Source organism: Centruroides vittatus, unplaced genomic scaffold (assembly GCF_030686945.1).
Source record: "Centruroides vittatus isolate TY-2023 unplaced genomic scaffold, ASM3068694v2 contig_854, whole genome shotgun sequence".
NCBI classification, from domain to species: Eukaryota; Metazoa; Arthropoda; class Arachnida; order Scorpiones; family Buthidae; genus Centruroides; species Centruroides vittatus.
In genome coordinates, this window is record NW_027122558.1 from 1,170,600 (window position 1) to 1,194,963 (window position 24,364).

Genomic DNA, 24,364 nt, shown 5'->3' on the forward strand with positions numbered 1-24,364 from the left:
CATCAGGGCTTTGGAGACTCTTGAGATTTACAAGGCTACCAAATCGGGGAAATGTATTAATTTCAAGGAAAGTAACGTATTATCGTGCGCGTGGCGATATGCCTCTGAGATACATCCGCAGTGGTAATCATGTTTTTACTCCTGTCTATTAAATTTACGATGTAGCATTCGTCATTACTGCACGCGGGGATATTCGATTTTTTTGAATTTCGAAAGCGTTCGATTCTTTTCGCATTCCATGATCAACGAACCTGACGAAGACCTCGGTGGAGGATCGAAAACGTTAGTTTATGTGTTAACTGTCGTCTTATGTACCGGGAATTTTAAGGTTGGAGAGACTGTATTGGAATTCTGAATATCTCATTGGAAAGATACTTGTCTTCTTGGATAATGTGCAAATTTCAGGTTTTTCTATAAAAAGGTTGACAAAATAATAAGCACTTGAAAAGTGCAAACATTGCTGAAAAAGCTGTATTTGCTTTTTCTTTACTTCAACCAGCACTGCAGACACTCCTATAGAAAAAACTACTGTATCTGGAAAGTTCAAATTTTTAACCTAAGTCTTTTTCGTTATCAGTGAGGTGCTGGCAAACTTCGGGGTTGATAGGTCAAAGTTCACCGGAGTTCTCCACAGAGCAATTTTACTTTTATCACTTAATTTTCTGTCATAAGGATAAAATTGCATCAAAACAAATGATTTTTTATTCAAAATGGTATCCAGAATAACAAAAGCTCAAATTTATGCCAATTAAATTTTTTTTTATAATGTTTTTACTAAAAGGTGTATCGAAAACCATTTGATCAAAGCGTTGCCAAGCTTCGACCAAACCGTACATCTCGACGTAATAACACAATCGTTAACCAAAAACAAATGATATCCAAACCAAAACATCTGAGATATAAAAAAAATTCCACCAAGTAAAATATTTATGACAATATGGATGACAGTCAAAGTTTATTTAGCAGTTTTTTGTTGGTAAAAATAACCTTTGTGCTTTGAAGTGGTACCCACAAGATTTTTACCTGTATTAATGTTTCTTAATTTTGCTTTGAAGCACCAAGTTTATCTTTATCAAAGAAAAACTCCCAAGAAAAAATTTGACTGCATCCAAATTGTCATAATTTTTTACGTGGTACAATATTTTTACATCTTAGTTGCTTTTGTTTGGATTATAATTACCATTGACATCAATTTTTAATATGATTACTTTTATGTAAATACTAATTCAATTCAACTGTCATTCGTAAGAATAAAAACTATTTTTGGTAATGGAATCTTTGAAGAAAGTATTTTATTGTGCAGCAATATTGCATAGTAAGAATCCATTCTAATAACATTATAAAACTGAATTTGGCTAAGCTTATTCAAATTTTACCACAGTTATAGTTGTTGCTCATGAAATGAAAAACCAATTTTTCTACTTTAAATTTTAATTGAAAATATTTTATGATTCATACATAATTCAAATTATTCTCAAAGTAAATAAAAATATTACATATGTGTGATGTGTGTGTGTGTGTGTGTGTGTGTGTTAGTTATAAAATATATTGACCGTCAAGTATATATATATATATGTTTTATTTTATAAAACGTTACATGAGCAGTTGTCTTTCATTATCCCTCCAGAAAGAGTATTGAAGTTAGACTTAAATTAGTTCAATGTTTTTTAATTAACACAGCATAAATTAGTTATGCATAAACAACTTGTTAAAAGTTTATGATTGTAAGATATTATACAATAATCAGTTGAGGTGGCTGAGGCAGTTAAGACATTGCTTTACTACTATGGAGAACTTGAGGTTAAATCCAGGTAAGAGAATCCAGCAATTTTCCAAGGTGGTGGTCTGTCCTTGATATGTCTGGTCCTGTCCTTCATCACTTGACCATTCATTATTGTGGCCCTGGCTGAATTTGTGATGGGCACAATTAAAAATGTCTGCTTAGTGCCCACAGGAAAAGAGTAAAAAATAAAAAAATATATTATTGGTTATAAATAACAGACAAAACAATGTTTTAATTATTTTATCAGTGATAAAGTCAGTGATCAGTGATTTTATCAGGTTTAGTTTAGTATGAAATACAGGATGATTATAATTAAAATACTATCCTTATTTAATTTTATCTAGAGAGAGATTTAACTGTCCAAATGCAACCATATCTGGTATAATGACATTTCTGGACATGTAGAAAACATTTTCATAAAAAAAAGATTACCAAATTTCCTCAATTAAACCCTGGAATTCAAATAAATCCCAGAGAACAAAAGTGCTGTTAAAAATAAACCTCGTGTTGAAAAGCATGGGAAGCATGTTGAAATAATGCAAAATACAAAATGTTGTAGTTTAGCGAGAAAGGTAAGAAATTTAATTATAAAATTCTACCTCTTCAAATTGTCTAGAATCAAATAGCACATTGTATTCCAAAGTTCATAGGAACAGTTCCGGAAGTAAAATTATAAATATTGTTGAGTACCAAGCATGGAAAAATCACAATTGAGAGTTTATCAGCCGAAGGGTAATTAGGAAAACTCAAATTGGAGATTGTGAGCTTGAATCAGAGTATAGTAGTCAGGATCCTGATTCCAACAACAACATTGTAACAAATGAATCAGATGATGCTGAATTAGATTAACTATGAAAGCAATAGTTATTTCAAATGTTATAACTGTAGCTCATAAATATAATCAATAAACAGTTTTAATAGTTCTGAAAATGTACAAGTAATTGAGGTATTTCTTTCAATTTTTACGTATTTGTCTCTTGTTACAAGGTAATAAGCCTAAAAAAAAACTTGGGATTTCAAATAAACCTTGGGTATACATGTTTTTAAAAATAATCCCCTATAGAGACTTCAGCTATATAGAGGATACTAAGCAATATGGTGTAAAACCTAAAGATTGTGATTAACATGTAAGTAGTCAATGCCGACTCATTATATTTTGTTTGGGGATTATTTTTAGTTTATTTTCTTATTTATTTTGGGGCATTTTATTTCACTAAGGATAAACTACCGCATCTTGCCTGGACAAAATTTTAAACTCTAAACTCACCTTACTATGATGGGTATGTTCTTTTATTCCTCTGCATAACTCCGCGTGAGCAACATCCGTTTAAAAATTCCTGCAGATCATGTTTCTAAATTTCGGTCAAAGTGCACGCCGTCGAACGGCAAAAACGGTTGCTCGTAGCAGTAGTTTACAGTGGAAAGCAACATGGCGTCTTCCATGGCTCAGATAGTTTTGTTTTGGGGTCCATTATGTGGTTTCATGAATGAAAATTTAGAAGTTGTGAAAGTGCAAGTTAGTGTACGCAGTGATGTAAGTGTCTTTTCAAATTTTTTTCGAATGGTAGCTGGCATTATAATTTTTTCGTGGCTATTTTCGTTAAGTTTTACAATTGGGACCCTTTTTGTTTTCCTTTAAAAGCTCATATTTTAGAATATTAGATTCCTCCATCATGATAGTATCGTGATGGAGGAAACATTTGGAATTAGAATGAGAAGGCTGCATTTTAAAGTTGATAGGTGTCGAGACGGAACAATACTATCGATAGTGCAGGCGCTGCCATCTTTCTTTCTTTCACCGTCGTTCCTAAATGCCTAAAAACAACAGTGCACTCTTGTAGTAGTGGAGATGCAGAGCGACCGCTATTAACAAACACATCCAATGACTTCTGGAAGCAACCTATTCCATCATTGAACCCTGAAACGACATCTTGGAAGAGACTTCCACAGGAAGTTAAAAGTATGATCTCCCGCCTCAATTGCTACCAAATACAAACAATGAAAAATTATAATAGTCTAGCAGATAAGCTCGGCGTTGCTCGGGCAAAAAGTAAAGATAGCAAAGATTAAGATTATTAATTTATAGCCAATTTTTCATTATAGTAGAGAGTGAACTTACTTGATAATAACCTTACTTGAATAAAATGATTAATTTTAAATTCTAAAATCTAAAAGAACTTGTTTGGAACATTATATTTCGAATTCAATATTTCAAATTTTTGAATTTGAAACAAATTCAAATATTCATTCAAATTCGTTTATTTTGGATTTATTGTTTTTGGGTTACCTGAAAAGTGGAAATGATTAAAATATTTATTAATTGCCAAAATGTATATTTATTTATTTATTTAAAGATTAAAGGATCTGTCTGTGTTTCGTAGACATCTGCCCTAGGAAGTTGGAAAGAAGGGTTTTAGAAATCCCTCTGTAGAGGGAAGAAGTAAAGTGAGATAGAAAAGTGGGAAAGAAGCATCTGCTTTGCAATTAATAAACATACTTTGTTACATGCTATTTACAATTTTTTACAATGCTGTGCATAACAATTTTATCCCAGTAACCTACCCTACACTGGGTAGCTGTAATTAATCGAAAACACCGACATAAACAAGATTTACAGGTCATGGCCAGCTTGGCCAGATTTGATCCCAACTATATTACATACTTTGACATTGCTGTTACATGCTGTACTGTTTCTTGTTTGTCATTTTCTGAGTTTACAATCTTTTGGAGATTTACCTGCTGTCTTCTCGCAGCTCTGTACCTTCATTGTTGTTAGTTGGGTTGTATACTATATATGTAATATACAAAAATATATGCTATATATGCCACTATTTATTTTCCTTCTTTATTATTTACGTTTTATACTGACTAAAATTAACTCTCTTCCCTTCTTCCGTTTGGGGTGGAATTTCCAAAAATCCCTTTTCAATGTGCATTCTAATAGCATACTCTACTAAAATGCAGTCAAAAACGCAAAAAACTGCATCTAAAATAGTATAATAGAAACTGAGTTCTTCACAGTAAGCCTTAATACTGTCCCTCTCCCCAGGGAGAAATTCGAAAAATCCCTTCTTAGTATACGTTCTTGTGACGTACTCTGTGTACCAAATTTGAACTTTTACCTTCTAATCATTTGGGCTCTGCACTTATTATTATCATAATCATCATTATCAACCCATCTCGATTATATTATAAAATTAAATGAATAAAACAAATGTTAGCCACTTGAGTATGTAATAGGGTTGAGTGGATTTAATCATGTAACATCATTACAACTGCACTATAAGGAGGAGGTAAAGCTCAAGATCGAATGAGGTGGATCTAAGGATCGAGTGAAGTAAAAAGCAAGACTTTCAAGTACCATTGACAATGTAGAATTTTCTTGATGACTGTTAGGTGAAGTTAATTTGTAAGATTTCCTTCTGTTTTCAATATATTTTCATTTTGTATTTTTGCTTGTCAGTTTTGTGGAGATTACTCTAAGATAGTTATAATTTAATTTATAAGACTCCAAGTGTCAGGAAAAGTTTCTATAAGATATATACAGGGTGTATTTTTATCTTGAGACAATGAAATAACTTAATTGGATCTCATTATTTTGGGAAAAAGGTACAGACAAAAGTTGTAGGGTTTTGAAGGGCCAATCAATTGGTGACCTTGACCTTAACCTTCAAGTCAAGGTCACATCCAAGTCATTTGAAGGTCGTCTGTTTTTTCAATGGAAACACACATTTTTGACCCTGGCAATGGAAAGAGTGGAAAATTTCACAACCTGATATACCTTTGACCTTATGGTCTAGGTCAAAGGTCAAGATTATTTTAAGGTTTAAATTATAAGCTTTTTCTAATGGGAAACTGTACCTTTTATTACTGGAATAGGCAGGGAGATAAAAGTTACATTTACATGGAAAGAGTGGAAAATTTCACAATCAGCCATGACCTTGAGTACCCCAAATTTGACCTCTGAAAGTCATCTCAAGCATGATAATTTGAAGTGCGGCTCAACAAATGCATTAAAGTGGAAGGGCATCATTTTGAACATTTGTTATAAAATTTTCCCCCGAAACTAGCATCTCAAACAATGAAGAAAAGTAAAGTGACTCACCAAAAACAAGCATTGTGATTGTGAGAGGCAAGAGAACGCACCGAAAATAAGCATCTCAAAGGGAGGAGAAAACCACTATGTCCATATTGTTACTCCTGGGTAGTGCTAAAAGTAGTGAATGCTTTTAAAGATCAAAGTAATAAGGTCATGAAAAAATGTAACTTTTACCTCCTTGCCTATTCCAGTAATAAAAAGTATGGTTTCCCATTAGAAAAAGCTTATAATTTAAATCTTAAAATAATCTTGACCTTTGACCTAGACCATAAGGTCAAAGGAAATTTCACAACCGGATACAGTTGTGAAATTTTCCGCTCTTTCTATTGCCAAGGTCAAAAATATGTGTTCCCCATTGAAAAAAAAATAGACTCGACTCTCAAATGACCTTGAAGGTCAAAGTCACATCCAAGGTCACCAATTGATTGGCTCTTTGAAACCCCACAACTTTTGTCTATACCTTTTTCCCAAAATAATGAAATCCAATTAAGTTATTTCATTGTCTCAAGATAAAAAATACACCCTGTATATATACAGTGACCGTCGTGACCGACTAATCGTGTATTATATATATATATATTATCAATTCATTATTACGTAAAATGATGACTAAATATTTTGTATATTGAAAAAACTTTTCATTACAATAATCTTTGAATCTGTTTAATATACAGTTTGATAATTTTCAAATTTTACTACTAAAAAAGTCATACATTTCACAAAAGTCAATAACATTACTTAGTATGAAAGAATAAATTAGTAAAAAAATCCTTTTTAGGTACAAGTTTTTTGAAATATTTCAAAACTTTTCAATAACAGACAAATGTTTTATAATTTGATATTAAAGAAACGTCTGATAATAGTCTATAAATTAGGCCGAAAACATTGAGGATGAAACTGTTGCTGTTTAATAATGATTTGGATGAATGTAGGCACCACAGGCTGACAGCAATAATACAGATTAGTTCTGCTCATTTTGAATGCTGCTTAATTAAAAAAAACTCTGATTAAATGCAATATTTTATTAACATAGAACATACTGAACATGTTAATTAATCAAACAGCATATTATCTGAAAAGTACATTTTCAGATACTTGAGGTACAGTACTTGAACTTCAATATTTTGTAGTTTACAAACTTCTAGCAAGATTTCTACCATTTACCAAAAATCTTTTGACCAGTGGTGATTTGCATTTCTGTGAAAAAAAAAGGTGACAACAACAAATATGTGCCCAAGACCAACCACCAATTCCAAAAAGTAAGCAGTATGCCCACTTTCATTTCTCAATTTTGCTATATTATAAGGATGTAAGGAGCAATTGTGCAATCTACTGATACGACCTAGTCAGCAGTTACAAACATGTTTTTAGGGCATGTCGGAAGTGTCCGTTGACCCTTCAAATAGACCCTTTGTCTGATCTATGGTTAAGGTAATGCTAGTTTTAAATATCAGATACCAAAACAGTTTTCAGACCAATTTCTAAAATCACTTTAAATTCAGTATAATTAATATTCTATTGTTAATATTAATATTAATAAAAAACAAAAATTGTAAATATGCTCCTATACAGTAATTTTAAAAAAATAATAATATACTGCATTAGTAATTTTTCTGTTGTACTACTATCATACATTTGTTTATAATTACAAAATTCCTAGTAAATGAAATGAAATTCATGTTGTTAAGATGTAAAATATAAAGTAAAGCATTATTGTAATAGTAGATATTACTAAAGGGTTGCCGGATTACATTGGGCTATAATAATTAGTACCATTATTAGAACCGGTGTTAAACTAAAAATTGGGTTATTGGACATTTATATTTGCAGATTTATTAATTAATACATTATAAAGAATTATTGACTTCAAAATGTATAGTCTGAAATTTTGTACTATTTGAAAATTAATATGTAAATAAATAACCGATTTCAAATTAATACGTTCGCTGCCAGTCGACGTAATTCTTCGTCGGGTGAAAGCCACACGAGCAAAATCTCATCAACTGGCAGCAAACTTGGTAATAATGATACCGCTTTCGTTGCATGTTGAAAATTGGTTTTGAAAATAAATTTGGCAGAGAGAAATCTTATTTGTATAATTATAAAGAGCTTGTGAATCACTTACATATTTCAGAAAAAACAATTCACTAGATTCAATTATTTTATTTTTGGAAAGAAAATTTGCATCGTAACTGTAAGAAATATCATAATTTAAAAATAAAAATTTTTTCACCAATAGTGTTTTATAGTCTTTGAATAAATAAATTTTTATTTTAACCAAATTAAGACCAATGCCTATAAAAATTTCAACGATACAGATTAAATCTAAAGTCTATATTTGAATCAAAAGTCAGAAGTACAATAAAAGAGAGAGATTTGTATTATAAGATATAAGTATGAATTAATTAAATATTGGAATAACAAATTTGATCAAACTAAAATCTAAAATTCATAATCACTACTTACACTGTTAAAGATTAGATTTTATATATATATATATATATATATATATATAATTATAATAATATATGTACCAGAAAAAATTTTAAAATGAAAATCAAAGTTGTAAATTTTTAGTTAAAATTGTGTAAGAATTATGATTTTAGATCTAATTGATTATTAAGATTAAAAATAGCATTTATCTGTACAGATATATTTAGTGCAATTATAATTCATTACTTTTTAAATAAATTTAAGTAAACACAATGATAAAAAATCATTGATGCCATTTGTTATTCATTTATATAAATTTTTGGGAATTTCAATTTTTACCATATGAATAATTTATTACAATTACTTCATCAAATCAAACTTCTTTAATGTTTTTGGGCTGCACTTTGAAAAAATTGTAGACCTATAAATTCCCACTGTCGTCCATTCGTCTCTGTCTTTCCTTCGTTCGTCTCGAGAATAGTTAAATAGACGAAAGACGAGACTAAATATGGAAACTTTAGGGGCGGGAGGCCCCGATTAACTATAGTCGAACTTCTGATGCAAATGGGAAGTCCATTATTTCGATTCGAAAATTTTTCCCCGAAAGGTGTTAGATAGATGACCGGCGTGACTTTATCGTTAAAGGAAAAGTATGACTACAGGGCAAGCCAATACTAATTTGAGGTGGAGAGCATACATTTTAAATTAAATTAAAAATGTGATTAAAAAGTGCAGCTTGGCAATGTGACAATGTCACACATAATTGCTTATTGTTTTTCAGTAAATATTTATATAATTTTGCTTCTTAGCAATACATTTGATCAAATTGATTATATGCTTTGATTATTGGGGAAAATAAGCATTATTTAAATGTAATTCATCTTATATTACTGTAATTTGGACATATTGAAAAATTTTTAACTTCTGCATTCTCAATTTAAATCAACATTCATGTGCCCTATTGTTTTGTTCATTGATGTGTGTATATACACTCATACCTGTTTTTGTGCAGTGGATAGGGACTGCATAAAAGAAAATGCATTAAAAAAATCACACAAAACTTCACGAATAGCTATAAAAAATAGTTTTCGCAACACAATTAAAAAGTAATTTTTTTTATGCGGCGAATAGGGACCGCATAAAAAAAGTCTCACGTAGAAAAATACACTCAAACCTGTTTTTGTGCGGTCTTTTTTTGTGCAATTTTTTATTTGCTGTAGAATGGTAGGGGGTCCTTTTTACCGAAATATTTATGGCCCAGGGGTGGTAACAAAACACTTATTGGCTTAAACAAAGTCAATCGACCTACAAAAGAGCAAATCAAAGCTAAGATTGCGGAAAACTCGAATATAACGCAAATTAATCGAATTTTTTTATTAATTACGTCTAAAGGCAAATCTCGCATCACGAATTAATGGCAAGTCGTGACATACGCCTAAGGGCATATACCGGCATGGAAAGGTTAAAACAAAACAAAGCATGAGACTAGTCACCAACTATACTGCACAAAAACAGGTTTGAGTGTATTATATTTGTCCAAAATTGAACAAATTGTATTATGGTGACCATTGTATAATTGAAGAAACTTTTATTTCTGGTGATTGAAGTGACAACTTTTATGATGAAACTAGAATATATTTTATTTTTATAGTTTGTATATAAAGTGAACTTTTTGCATTAGCAATGCCAAAAATATTCTAAATAACACCATAAAAAGTTGAGTCAGTTAGGCAGTTTGTTATCTAAGATTTTTTTCTGGTGTTGATAGATACAAGACTTTGTCAACAACTTACAACAATCAACATTGTACAAAGTTGTTGACAAAGTCTTGTACCTATCAACACCATACAAAAATCTTATGAATTCGATATTGTGAGGATATTGTTAAGTTTCATTCACTTATCTTTTGTTACCACATGTGTGTAATTTTTTTTTAACCCTTACTGTTTTTGTTGAAAACTATTCTTCTTTTCTAATTATGATAAAGAAATATTTGGAAAATGTATATTGCAATTCTAAATGTAATCTAATTTCTGTCTTTATAGTGTGTGATCAAAATTACTTGTATTGAATTTCCATATAAATTCTTATATATTGTCTTGCTTTTGAATTGCTTTTTTCTCCATTTGTAAAATCAGGATTGCTTAGACTTGAAAAGGATTCCTTTTATATAATAGAAAGGTTTCATTTTAGGCAATATAATCACTCACTTCATTTTAAAATAATTATGGAATATTTAATTCTTAAATAGATATTATCTTATTCTCCTCATTAGAATATGCACGAGGGCTACATGATATTACTTTTATTTTAGTAAGTAATATCATCATGTAGTCCTTATGGCTGTATATCCCACATCTTTGGTTGAAAACGTGTCATTCACATACAGTTCAAAAGGCATCTCCTCAGATGTTTCACTTTTTTCATGTTTTGTTTGGTTTCATTAGTAATTCAGTATAGATGGAATTATAAAATAAGTAAAATAAAAAAGAACTAGCCTCGTGCTCTGCGTTATTTGGGTTTTTGAGGGGTGGGGGATTGGTGAAGTTGAGTTCAAAGAGGATGGTAAAAAAATGGTCCTATAACTAAAATGTATATTTATTGACCTCAGTATTTATAATAATGAAACTGCAAAATACAAGAAAAAAATTGATCGGGCTAAAGTTAACAAGAGGTGTTTGTCCCATAGACTTAACATTGTACCTTTGCCACTTTGCCACACCCGAATCAATGCTCTTTTCACAAATCTCTCTGCAGTGGCAAATGAGTTTTAATTTGATACCCAGTCACTTACTCAAAATAAGTTGGACAACTAGAAACATTCTTTCAATTAATATATAGATATTTTGGATGTAATCACCTAAAGTGCATTAAGTATTGAAAATATAAATGAAAATAAATAAATACTTGTTCAACCAAAGATATATATATATATAATCTTTGTGTGTAAGGTCTTTATCGTATATATACATGATACGATAAAGACCTTGTGGATTGTAATGAGCAGGCAAAATTAATAGGATGCTGAAGTTTTGTTTTGTTTTCATCCAGTTGCTATCTAGAAAATGTTACACAAGAAAAATATATTTTACTATTGTCTTCAAACTTAAAAATTATTCAATAACAATTTCAATAAGATACAAATGTTAGTTTTCAATGTATAAATCCATTTTATATTAATTAGAGTTTAAAAAGTAGAAAATAAAAATGGTAATGAGCAATTATTTATTGGGACATGCCAGGCTGCAAATTTTAATCATATTTTTAATTTATTTAATTTAAAATATATGCTCTTCACCCCGAACTAGTACTGTAGTGTCTTGCCCCCTTACGTCGTACTTTTCCGTTATCAATGGAGTCATGCCTGTCGTCTATGTAACTCCTTTCTGGAGAAAATTATTGAATTGAAATAATGTGACTTCCAGTTTGCATCAGAAGTTTGTATATAGTTAACTGTGACCTCCTGCCTGAGATTTCCATATCTGATCTTGAATTTCATTTATCTAATACTGTTATCAACATTAAGGAAAGACAGACCGACAGACACGACAGTGGAATTTATAGGCCTACAATTTTTTAAAATCTTGTTTATTTGTTTCGTCGAAACCGTGTCTTCTTGTTTTGTTTGGTGTCACGACTTGGTGAATTCATAGACACTTGGCAAATTCATCTATTTAATCCATAATCTTTACAGAGACGCGTTTCGGGCTTTCACCCCTCTTCGGTCTATTTTTTTAATTTTTTTAAAATTGCAGCTTAGTGATGTCATCTTAAGTTTTCCAGTTTTGATATTGTTGGCAAAACAATATAATTTAATGCTGTTGTGAGTAAACAAAACATTACAAGGAATCTGTGCCATCTTACAAAATGGGCAAACAATTTACTCCGCAAGCCATTTCGGTCATACGTGTCTTATAAGAAGAATAAATTTATAATAAAATTAAAAATCACATAAGACTTGAAACACAAAACCCCTCTAGCATGAATTTTAAGAAATCAAAGGTGAACATTTGTAGTAAAAGATGCTATGTAATCTTTTACTACAAATCGGGTTTAACCATTATTATTTATAGAATACATTGTCTTGCTTCTGATAATTATGATATTGCTATGTCAGAGTGTAAAAAGCAAAATTATTCTTAAGATAAAAGTACTATGATAAATTTTGAAATGGATATTTATTTCTCTAAAATATTAAAGGAAAAAAATCCTTTTTAAAAATGCTTTAATTTAATAATGTGAAATTTTAAATTTGTTAAGCAAACTAATAAAGTTTTAACTGAAACTAGATTAAAATGTAATTGACTTTATAAAATTTTCTCTTGCAGTAATATACAATTTTGTTTAGAATTTTTGAATTATCCTTAAAAAATGATAGAAACCCATAGATTTAATCTTTAAAATATACTGATAATTTTTCTATTTTTGTATTAAATTTCATTAGAATATAAACTCCCTGGCCAATGAATTAGAAACAGCAGTTTAATATTTTATTGGACTATTTTTAGCTCAAATTACATTATTTACTCAATTTGGCATGGATTCTACAAGATGTTGAAGTGCTTCTAATCCCAATGCATACCAGGCATTCACTAGACTTAGCTTTAGTTTGCATAGATTTGACAGAAGTGGATTTTACTAGCTGGTCTGTTGTTCTAATGTGTCCCATACGTTTTCAATGGGATTAAGATCTGGACTCTGTGGTGACCAGGGTGGGTAGCAAAAGTTGTTGTTTTCATGCTTGCCGAACCACTGAAGAACAATTCTTGTGCGATGGACAATAGCATTGTCGTCAAAGAAAGAGCCGTCACGTGCAAGAAAAAAATGCAACATTGCAGGACGAACTTGATCGGCAAGAATGTTCAGGTACTCGTTGGAAGTCACCTGACCTTCCAGGAATATCAGAAGACCAGTTACGTCCCAATAGAACATGTCCCATACAATAATACCTCCCACCAGAACCTTGAGTCATGTTAATGAGGCAAATATACACATCAAACAAAACCCGATATCATAAGCAAATACACCAACAACTGCCGTAAATCATTTACGGCAGTTGTTGGTGTATTTGCTTAATGAGGCAAGCAGGGTCCATTGCTTCACGGGGCTCCCTTCAAACCCTCTGTCTACTGTCGATACAGAATAAAGTGTACTGCAACTCGTCTGAGCACATTAATTTTTTCTAGTCCTCAGATGTCCAATTGCAGCACTCTTGGCAACACTGTAGACAAACTTTCCAGTTCTTTGCAGAAATCAGATTTTCGTATAGGACTTCAACTGTTCATATCGATTCTTTTCAATTCCCTGCGCATAGTTCAGGTAGATATGGGTTGGGGATGGGATTCATTAAATTCGTCAATTGCTGCAGAGAAGAAGTACTTTTTTTCCACACTAGTCTTTTCAGACATCAATTATGTTCCTGATTAACTATTTTGGAGCCACAGTTACTTCTTTTAGACATTGACTGCGGGTTATTTTTTCACTGATCGAACACTCGGGATATCTCACCTTTTGGAAAAACCAATCGGCTCTACAGTTTTTGATACGGTGGCTCCAGCAAAATGGACATCCACAATCGGCCCTTTTTGAAACTGTCGAGTCCTTTGCTTTTCCGATTTTCATAAACTTAATGACCATACTAACTAACATCATTCTTAAATAAGAGCTTACGAACACGTGGTAACTCACGCGACTCAAGTGTTTTGCATATAAGCTGCAAAATTACATTTATTTAATATGCATGGGGGTTTCTAATTCATTGGCCAACCAGTGTATATATTTATTTGAATGAACAATTTGCAGATTTTTAATGTTTTCAGTATCTCAAGAATATTATTAGTTCTTAGTTTTAACTGAAATGTGTTTAAAATCTAATAGAACACCTAAAAATGGATTCTGTGGTTGTTTCTTGCAGCAAAAATAACAGAAGTTTAATGAATATTAATTTTGTCTTTTCAATGGTCAATGATACATAAATTTAATAGTCTAAATAGTGTTATTTATTAGCATTTCGATTTCTTGGATTCCTTTGTTCTAATTTTCAAACCTTACAAAACAAAACTTGAAATGTAGACTAATTAAATAAAGAAATGTAAACTGTTAAAAAGCAATTTCAATTAAATGTATACTGTATTTGTCTTATTTATTTGTTATTTTGAATAAAAATAGTTTAATGTGTTTGTTGTTAACAACAAATTTTTCATATATGAAATGGGCCATAAATTGCAAGATTCTTTTGACAAAATGATCTAAAAAGTTTTGTTATAAATATTTCTAACATTTCAATGTAATTTTTATTAAGCAATTAGTTGTGCCTGAAGACAGGATTTTATCAGAAGCTTAATCTGTACTTTGGAATTTTGTTGGAAGTTAAATGATCTTTCAATTTATAATTAGAGATTAATAATGATAAGTATGTTATTAAATAAAAACAAAGTCAGTTTTCATAATTAAACATTTGGGACATTTAGCCTATTTTCTAAAACCCTATGTCAAAATTACAGTAAATTGAAGAGGTGTATAAATTGAAAAAAGTATTTGTTTTTTTCCTATCGATATTTGCAATCTCCAATACAAATGGAATCCGAAAGACGATAATCTTCAATTTTCGGCAAATGGATTATGTCCAGTTCATTTACTGTAGTTTACATTCGGATTAGAAATGAAAATCTTGCCGGACATCAGCAGTAATACCTACTCAATTTCATTAAAGATATAAAAATTATGATTTTTACGTAAACTGTATGCAATGTTTAAATGCATAAGCATAAGGAAAATTTGTAAAAAAGGATTTAGTAAGTTAGAAATGAAAATTGTTATACTATTGTCATTTGAATGTGTGCTAGTTCGTGCCAAATGTAGGTCAAGATAACTGAGATTTTTCCTTGGATTAAATAAGTAATTCCTATAAAACCTGTATGGAAATTAGTTTCATTGTAACAAGTGCTTGCCTCTTGTTTAATCTATCAATCTGTGTAATGAGTTAGGGAGGTGTATATTTGTAAGCATAATCATGTAGGCCTACATATTAAGATAATCAATATAACAACAGTATCTGTTTACAGACTTGCATTCAATACAAATCATTGTTTTTGGTAAAAGTCTGTTTGTTTATCTTAGAGATGCAATAATCCTCTCATAGAAAAACTATTTTCAGTATTTTATTTTTAACAAGAAATAAATCTACTTTTTCATATTTATTTATGTAAGTAATTTCTTTTATAATTTATTATTTTTTAACTATCTACCCGAAGGCATTAAGAGAACTTTTTAATCGTGTCGACTCCGGGTTCGTCCGGCCGGGCGGCAAGAAGCATCCCCGACCGGTCGGGTCGAATCGTTGAAGAAAAGTTTCGAGATTTCGGATCCGAACCTAAATCGGGTTCCTCGAAACGGCCGGGAGAGAGATTCTTACCGTTTAAATTATCTTTTGTGGTTTTCTAATTATTCTAGCGATCGCCGAAATACACAATTTGATTCTGGTTTTGCACTTTTGGTGTCCATAAAGATCCACGGTATCTCTTGTTTATTCAAAATGTCTCTAGTACCATTCTAATACATTGTATAAGAGTATTTCATGTTTTAAAAATAAGTTTCTTCTTTATAAACTAATGCAAGGTATTGAAATTATGGGATTTTTTAAATTTTATAAATAAATATAAATTAATACTGTACTTATAATTTCATTTTATAAAAGATTTTGTATATAATCAGTCATTTTATTATTATAATTTTATCAAATTATATACTGTATAATAAAATGATCAAATATTATCAATACAATTTGACCGTGTTGTTGTTTTTGATAATTACTATACTTACTACTATTTTTCCTAAATCATTTTAAATGTTCGATCTTTATAAGTTCAGGAAAGAGCAATTATAAAATATCAATCAAACTAAAATTTGCTTATAATAGTAATTAAAGAAAATGATATGATGCTAGTTAAGAATCTAATTAGATCATTTCTGCAAATTATAATATATTTTTAACACTAAACATCATTATAATTTCAACTACTCAATAAACTATTAATTAGCCTGACTACAATTGATGATGCGTGCTATTTTTATTATCTTGTATAATGACTATTTCTAGGGGAAATGATGAGTAATTTTTTTTAATCTCTGTCCTGTGGCCACTAAGAGGACCCTTCTGTGAGTTTGGTCGGATGGAGAAAGACGAAGCAAGACACGTTTGGGACGGACCACCTCCGAAAAACTGGGGTTTTTTGACGGCTCCTATTCGATCCCCCCAGCGGGTAGGCTTGACTCGTCCATCTGGTCGTCAAACTTTATTATTATGTATTATTGTGTATCGTGTATCTTATTTGGTTAATTTTTGTGCCAAGTGTTATGCCAGACCAATAGCTACAGAAAAATTGTTACCTATTCAAACATCATATAACTAGCATTTAGGCCTATACGGGGGAATCCGCTTATTTCGGTCACTTCGGGACTCGCAAGTTTTGATGACAATAACCGGCCGATAACATTACACAGAGGATAAAAAAATTTTCATAATTGAACTCAATTTATTACAAACAATTACAGTAGGAATGTCTACAATTTATAGTTATTACAAACTGTACACCGAATACTACGTTACACATTTATGCGCTACATTTTTTATAAACAACTGTTTTTAACTCGGCAGATCACAAATTTATTAAAGTAGAGAAATCACAATAGGAATGTTCATCCCCAAAGGTGCTCTTCAAGTAAAGATCTACAGTACACACATTTTCTAAGAATCCTCGTCACACCATTACACCTTGGTATGTAAAAGGTACGCTTTGTTTAAAAGTAGGTTTCGGAGAAAGGTCCGTGTCGAATTTTCTAGGAATTCTTATCGTTTATCGCAAGCAGCGGCCGGCACATCGGGGGGTGCGGCGGATGCTACGCACCGGGGCCCGCGATTGAGGGGGCCCCAACATTATCAAGAATGCAGTATTTTTAGTAATTTTTCTGAAGTAATTAATGTATTAGCAAGAACAAAATCACGCTTTAAATAAACATGCATTAATATATGTTCGTGTTTGTAAATTTTTTTTATTTTAGAAAAACATTTGGGCCCAAATAGTTTCTTGCACCCGGGCCCCTTTATCGAGAAGGCCGGCCCTGATCGCAAGAGTCGCTTTGATCGCGCGCACATATTTAAAAAAAATTCACGTTTTATACCTCGTATAACGTTTTTAAACAAAACGAAAGCAAAGATAAAAGAACGAGCAATTATTTATTACGACACGGTCACAATGCTCTCGGTTTTAGTAGTCTTGCCCCCGCACATCCTACTTTTCCTGTTAACAAGAGAATCGTGCCGGTCATCTATCTAACGCCGTTCGGGAGAAAATTGTAAAATTAAAATAACGCGATTTTTAGTCCAAACCATAAGTTCGTATATAATTAATTTAGGCCTCCCGCCCCTAAGCTTTCCATATTCGGTCTCGACTTTCATCTATCTAACTGTTCTCGAGATTAAGGAAGGACATACGGACGTCCTTCCTTAACTCGCTTTTACGAAGTTGCGTTATGGGGCAAAATGCGAGTGTCTTCCCTCCTCGATTCATGAAAATAATGTTTTAACGAGAATTTCGGTAAAGGGAAACTATTTAGTGTCAGTTGCTGACATTTCGGCATCGTTTAAGAATTTTAAAGCACAATTTTTATTCTGACATCGATCTTAATTTTTAATGTTTCCTACATAACGGTTCAAATCGTTTTTTATGGTGGCACGAATAATGCTCCACATTCGAAGAAACGACACACTTCCACTGCTAACCGCGCACTCTTAAACCACTCTTTTCGGCCTTTCGAAAACTACCAACGTGCGCCACGTTGGTAGTTTTTCGAAAGGCCCTTTTTAACGGCAAAAACGCGCGCAATTTTGCCCCCCTAACGGGCAAAATTGCGCGCGTTCATTGTTTTCGAAAAATCGCTTTTATATTAATTTCGTTCCACGCGGTTTTGTTTCGCCACTTTTTTAAAATCTAGAATGATCGAAAAGTCTGAACAATGATTGTTTTGTTTTTTGTGCATTACACGTTACAGCAAAACTTGCGCTCTTGCCCCACTTTCCCGTATATTTTGTATTTTCTAGGATCATCTTTAGTATGTATTTGTAGTATGGTTTCTGGGTATGTAGTAGTTTGTTCGTGAGTAAAATTTTAATGTATTACATTTGCTATTTGGTTATTTCAGTGTGTTTTAGTCTGTCTGTGTTAAATGCTTACAATCCCAAGTCGCTTGTATATTTTAGTGCACGATGTGGAATTTTCTACAATTGTCATCCGTAAGTGTCGTCTTTTAAAATATGCTTTCTGTATACCGTATTACTTTTTGTCTGTCTACGATCCCGTCTTATACGGAGTCGCGAACTCCTCCACAAAGAGGCATCCGGATTCGGCTGGCAATTTGACGCAATTCCGTCAACGTGTCGTTAGGGTGCTCGTCCTTCCGGGCCCAATGGCGACTGTGAATTTTATGTACTGCATTAGATTCGTGTCTGCGTTTGTAGGTTTTAAAGTGTTGCATTGTAATAGGATAAAACGTAAAGGCATGGCACTAAAGTTGCCAACTCCCAAATTTATTGGCTTCCGAAATTTAACAAAACTGTTTAAATGCTGGGGTTCTCGAGCCGAGGATCGTTCCTCCGGTATTCTAAAAGACCAACAAAATTTGGGTTTTATTTAAAATCCACCTTACGGTGGATTTTAAATGCCCTCCGTGGGGAAACAGAGCGAGAGGTAAGCACTAAGCAGTGTTACGAAATGTAACTCTGTTGGTAGGATTGATTCCGCGTCCAGCCTTTGTCCGCCAGTGTTTTCGTTCGAGTTCGACTTTCGAGTAACGATGTTTCGATGCGAGTAGAGGAGTTTGCAACTCTGTATAGGCGTAGATATCATTTTCCGGTTGTTATAACACCGGAAGTATTGTAATCGCGCCGCATTCGACCCTCCGGGTGTTCGGAATCTCGACTCCCCAACTTTAAAAAAAAAGTCAAATCTGGGACACGTCTCCGTGTTGGCGTCTAATATCTCGAGACGGGATAAAGATTAAGAAAGGACATTTTTGCCGATAACTCGTATATAAGCGGCATCGATGCTATTAAATTTTGGTGGTGGTGTGGTGGGAGGTAGAAACGGGTCGAGTGCGGTCGGACTTAATGAAAATTTTACTGGCTGTTGGTATTTACAATATTTTTACAAACGCGCCTCTATCGACAATTAAGCCTTTTTTGTCTTTCGATGATTAATAATATAAAAGTTATTTTTTAATAACATCTGGTAACAGATGGCGCCAGGCACAATTTTAACCGGGTGCTAACGAGTCGCAGCGTTTTTCTTAAACGTAAGTATTTTTCACCGGGAAGTTACGCCACCGGTTGCCGGATTTTGCGCATCTTGCCATCCCCCCTTTCGTCATAATTGAAATCAAAATTTTTTTCCGCAGGCCACTAATTCTTTTGCGGCAGACATTTGTAGAAAATAAGCCTTCCATCTTTTTGAGACACGTTTTGTTTTGTTCGCGATTCGATCTTCTATGACAATTACTCATTTTATGAATTATTCATCTTGCGGCTGGCAAAAGAGGTATTTCCAAATCATCACTTTTATTAACGTTATCTCGAGTAAATTCTCGGGAATACGTAACGCGGAGCTCCTCCCGAACCCGCCATTATTTAACAGCGCGATACGTACAAAACACGGGCTAGGTCCAGAGCGCGCAGATTTGCGGTATATTATTTTCGCCGTATCAAAATTATACGAATACTTTGTGTAATTACGATATTTAGGACGTACGAAAGTAAAAATCACGTACTTGTTTATAGAGAAGGTCGACACGAGGTCTGGTCTTCGCGTAAAAGAGTCTTTCTACGGCAGATTTTGTATATTCGTATTAATTTTCTTTTTTCATCCGAGGTTGCTCCAGTTCCGCGAGTGTGCGCGTGTATTACATTAAGTGAATGTTCCGTTAAATTCGAGATATACGTATGTGTTACGTATGTATATCTTGGGAGTTAAGGTTACGTTAAACTCTGGTATATTCTTAGTGGCATTATATATTATATATATTATATATTATTCATTTTGATGACGCGAAATAAATCCGAAGGAATTGCCTACTTTTCTCATAAGACGAAATTCTACTTCCGTCAGGTCACGCGCTGATGCGGACGCCGTCGGACGAAAACGCCCGGACCGAGCTGCTGAGGGACGTGGAGCCGGTGGACTACACCGAAGAGAGGACGAGCCACCCGGCCAAGAACGGCGGGGCCACCGAGATGCTTTCCGTCTCCCGGGATCGATACTCGGAGGGCGACCGCCCCCACGACCGGGTCTTCTGGAACCGGGCGGGACAACCCCCCAAGGGCCTCTTCGACGACGTTTAATTCCACTCTCTCTCTCTCTCCCACTTCCTCTCTTTCGCTTTTCCTTCTCGTTCCCTTAGCCTTTTGTCAGAAACGGCGGGTGTAAATACCAAACCGGAAGCACTTATTTATTGCGTGACGTCTACCGCCTCCCAGTTGTATCTTTTTGTCGGTCGTTACGTCGACCTTTTAGAACGTACCGATGTCTTTTAGTTACGTTTTGTACCCGACTCCCCTTTCTCCGGTGGTCGGATTCTAGCATTTAGCACCTTGCCCGATTACGCGGCGTTTAAATTTTATCGTTTATACTTACATTCCCGCCTCGACCGGACTATTTCTAATATATATATTTTTTGTCGTATTATAAGTTATAGATAAATTTAAAAAACCCCTTCCGGGTGCGGATTCCAATATAGAAAAATGTTAAAATAATTTCCGTTTTAAATACGGAAGTAGATTTGTTAGGAGAAAACATTCGTCGGTTATAATTTAAGGAACGGAGAGCAAATTTACCACTTACGAAAATGTTTTTAGTGGTTTTCCTCCGAGTTTTTGGAATTTTTCCGCCATTAATAGTAACGGTTTTTCCGTAGAAACATTTAAATTTAATCGTAATTAATTTCCGATCGATCGAAAGTTAATCGTTGCTGGGAAAAAACGGACGATTCGGAAACGATAATTGGTGGCTGCTTTTAAACTTTTCTGTCGTTTACAATATTTCGGGAGTTTAATCCCGGTCCCGGCCTGGCGCCATCGGGCCGGGAGGAGGAAGCGCCAGTTTTATAATAACCGGGCGTAAAACGGCCGAAGGAAACCCACCGAAGGCCTTTGCCCCAGCTAAAGTGTACGAGACTCGGCCCGGAATTCAATTCTTAAAATTAACGTAGATAATTAGCGGGCCTGGGTTATAAGGCTGTAAAGATACCGACGATAAAAGCGTAAGCCGGAGATGGACCGACTCGAAGGAAAAATCTTAAAAATTTAACCGTAACCCTTTCGGTATCGATTGCCGCAGTTAAGAGCGTTATTTTAAAGTCAAAGTACAAAGTCGAATGTGGCAACGTCGCTACCTACGTCACCCGGAAATTAATACGTATATCCGATTTTTGCCGCAAAAGTCAGCCTGCGGGACCCAAATGCGTTACTGCGTTTTTCTGCGTGGAAATCTTCGTAGGGCAGAAACCGGAAGTACGCGGATTTTGGAAATTTCGTCGGCCGTTCGAAGGTTACTTTGACATTGTTAGATCGAATACGCGTGGGAGAAGGTCGATTTGTCGAAATTCGAAAAAATATGCGGGTAAATAATCGGGTCCCGAGACAAAATTCGTACCAAAATTATTAGTCGATACGTACCGGGCAACGGCTTTAGGGGATGCAACGATAGTCTGGACGTACCGGACGTAGGCGACGGCGATGGTGACCGAAGGGTTACGACATCGCCGGGCTGCCGGCTTTGTCCGCGGGGCCTTTGCCGTTCGCGGGCGAGGAAAAAATCTCCCGCTCCTCCTCCCACCGGGAACGCCGTTAAAATACGATTTTAACCCGGCCGCCGAGATCCCGTTTCCGAATTTTGTCGCGCCGCGTAAAGATTCTGTAAAATAGGAAGGAAGCGCCCGAAATGGCGTCGGAAAGATTGGGACGTTCCGCCGACGGGAAGAAGGCCCGGCGCGTTTTGCGGGGATAAATTACTTGTTTCTCGTTTTGTAATAATTTATTTCGGAGAAATCGACGGTGTCTATCTTGTTTTGTTTAAGAACACTCGGTTATTGTTACCGAAAAGTAAAATAATGTAAGAAATTGTTTTCACGCGTGCCATATTTTAACTGTACGTTTTTTGCAAGAAAATGTAAAATAATTTTTGTAGCCAATTACACGTCGAGACAATCTCGTTTCCGTAATTTTCTCCGTTTTCTACCGAAAATAAGTGGACGGAAGCGTCTATTTTCCGTAGGAACGGGCGGTCTGGACGTTTAAAACGTCGGGTAGAAGGATGCTTAATTTACGCCTAGCGGACGTTCTTTTAAATATTATAGAAACGAAATTCGTAGTGCGGGCGTTAAAGCGGTCGGCGGCAAAGTCTGTTAAATAAGGGTTGGAGTGTCTGGTTCTAGCATCGACTTCTTCGCTCTGTACGACATTATGGTGTAATAAAATGCAAAGTTTCCGCACTTCTTCCGTTTTCTTCTTTCTCGGAAATTCCGCTCTCGATTTTTCCCGGACGACTAAACGTCTTTTCCGGGAGATTTCTGTCCGCCTTTAAACCGACATTTTTTCGGCCGCCTCTTCCCACCTTTCGTAGATAAAATCCGGACCGACTGGAAATTCCCAGGTAAAACCGTTCCTCGATGGCATCTTCCCAATTTTTCTTCTTTTTTTTGTTCGAATTCGTGCGCCGCCATAGCTAAACCCGCGGATAGGCTTATCTTATCGACCGGCATTGGCAATTTTCGTTTCCAGCACAATTTGGGGCGGAGCCGCTTAAAACGTTGGGAGCCGACGGGTTTTGGCGCCCGCGATTCGAATTAATGCGGAAAGTTTTGTCTGCCGGTTGTAAATATTTAAGATAAATACGGCGGAAAAGAAAAAATAGTTGGTTTTTTCGAAATTCTTGGATTAAAACTGGATTTTTGAAGACCGGAGCAATTATTAACGGACGGGAGGACGATAAACCGGATCCGTAACGTTCCGAGATTCGCGTCGGTCGGCGTTAACCTCGGCCGTACGTAAGCGTAATTAAAGAGGGCGGAATCCCCGCCACCGAATTAACAATCGTTAAAGAAGGGAAGAGTCGGTTACCGTACCCCTTTCCTTCTCGAAAACAACGGCAAAAATTAATGGAAATATCTTTGGTTTTTCCCTTTCGACGAAAACACCGCCGCTTTCCGCCCGTTTTTTAATAATTAAGTCCGGAGAAGAGGTAATTTTTGTCTCTTCTTTGGAGAAATTACCAGTGGAAAGGTAGAAGCGAAAAGGGGGCTTGGTCGCAGGCCCTTAACCGGGAGCTTTCGGGCCAGGTAGCCACCGGGCGCTGGCGTTTCTATATTTAACTCGGCCAGAAGTGGGACGATCGATGCCGCGCCTCCTCTTTTACCGGAAAACGTGACTCTCCTCCGGGTTCGGGTCGATGGGAAATGTTTTGCCGGGAAGACTGCGTCCCGAAAGCTTTCTATCGATCTCCCGCTCCGGATATTCGACATTTTCTCTCTCTCCCGCAGGAAAAAACTTAGGCGCTAGCCTAACGACTTTAGGTCTTTTCTCTATTCGTAGTTAAGTTGCGACGATTTAGGGAAGAATATTCGTAAAATTATTACTAAAAACGGAACGGCCGGGCGGGGGAATATTAATAAGAGTTCTTTTCATTTCTCTCGATTCGGGTAGATCCGTCCGGCAAAAAACGAATTTGCAGACGGCGCAAAAATACTGGTCGGCTGCCCGACAAGATCCATCTTTCCGCATTTCCTCCGACTCGATCGATTTTTCCACAGAATTCCGTCTGCGGAGAATAAAAAAACGCTGGCGCGGTCGTCGACCGCGCGCTCCGCCCCTCTCGATATTCCGTCGTCGATCGTCGTCGTATCGAGAAACCCGCTTTAAACGCCGGAGGCCGGCGAAATCTGTTTTTCTCTCCTTCCCCGGGAAAGTCGTTAGCGGCGGGTTGGGGTCGACGACCTACGTTCGC

The 24,364-nt window shown here is 34.8% G+C and overlaps 1 protein-coding gene across 2 annotated transcripts in view; it reads left to right on the forward strand.

Moving 5' to 3' along the window:
• The window catches only part of LOC136982556 (G-protein coupled receptor-associated protein LMBRD2), a 100,264-nt gene extending 77,411 nt beyond the window's left edge, over positions 1-22,853 (forward strand). For both annotated transcript variants that reach the window (XM_067279054.1, XM_067279055.1), the window contains exon 15: positions 20,474-22,853. In XM_067279054.1, the coding sequence (XP_067135155.1) occupies positions 20,474-20,706 (233 nt within the window). In that variant the 3' untranslated portion in view covers positions 20,707-22,853. The remainder of the gene's footprint in view (positions 1-20,473) is intronic.
• Positions 22,854-24,364: the final 1,511 nt, after the last annotated feature.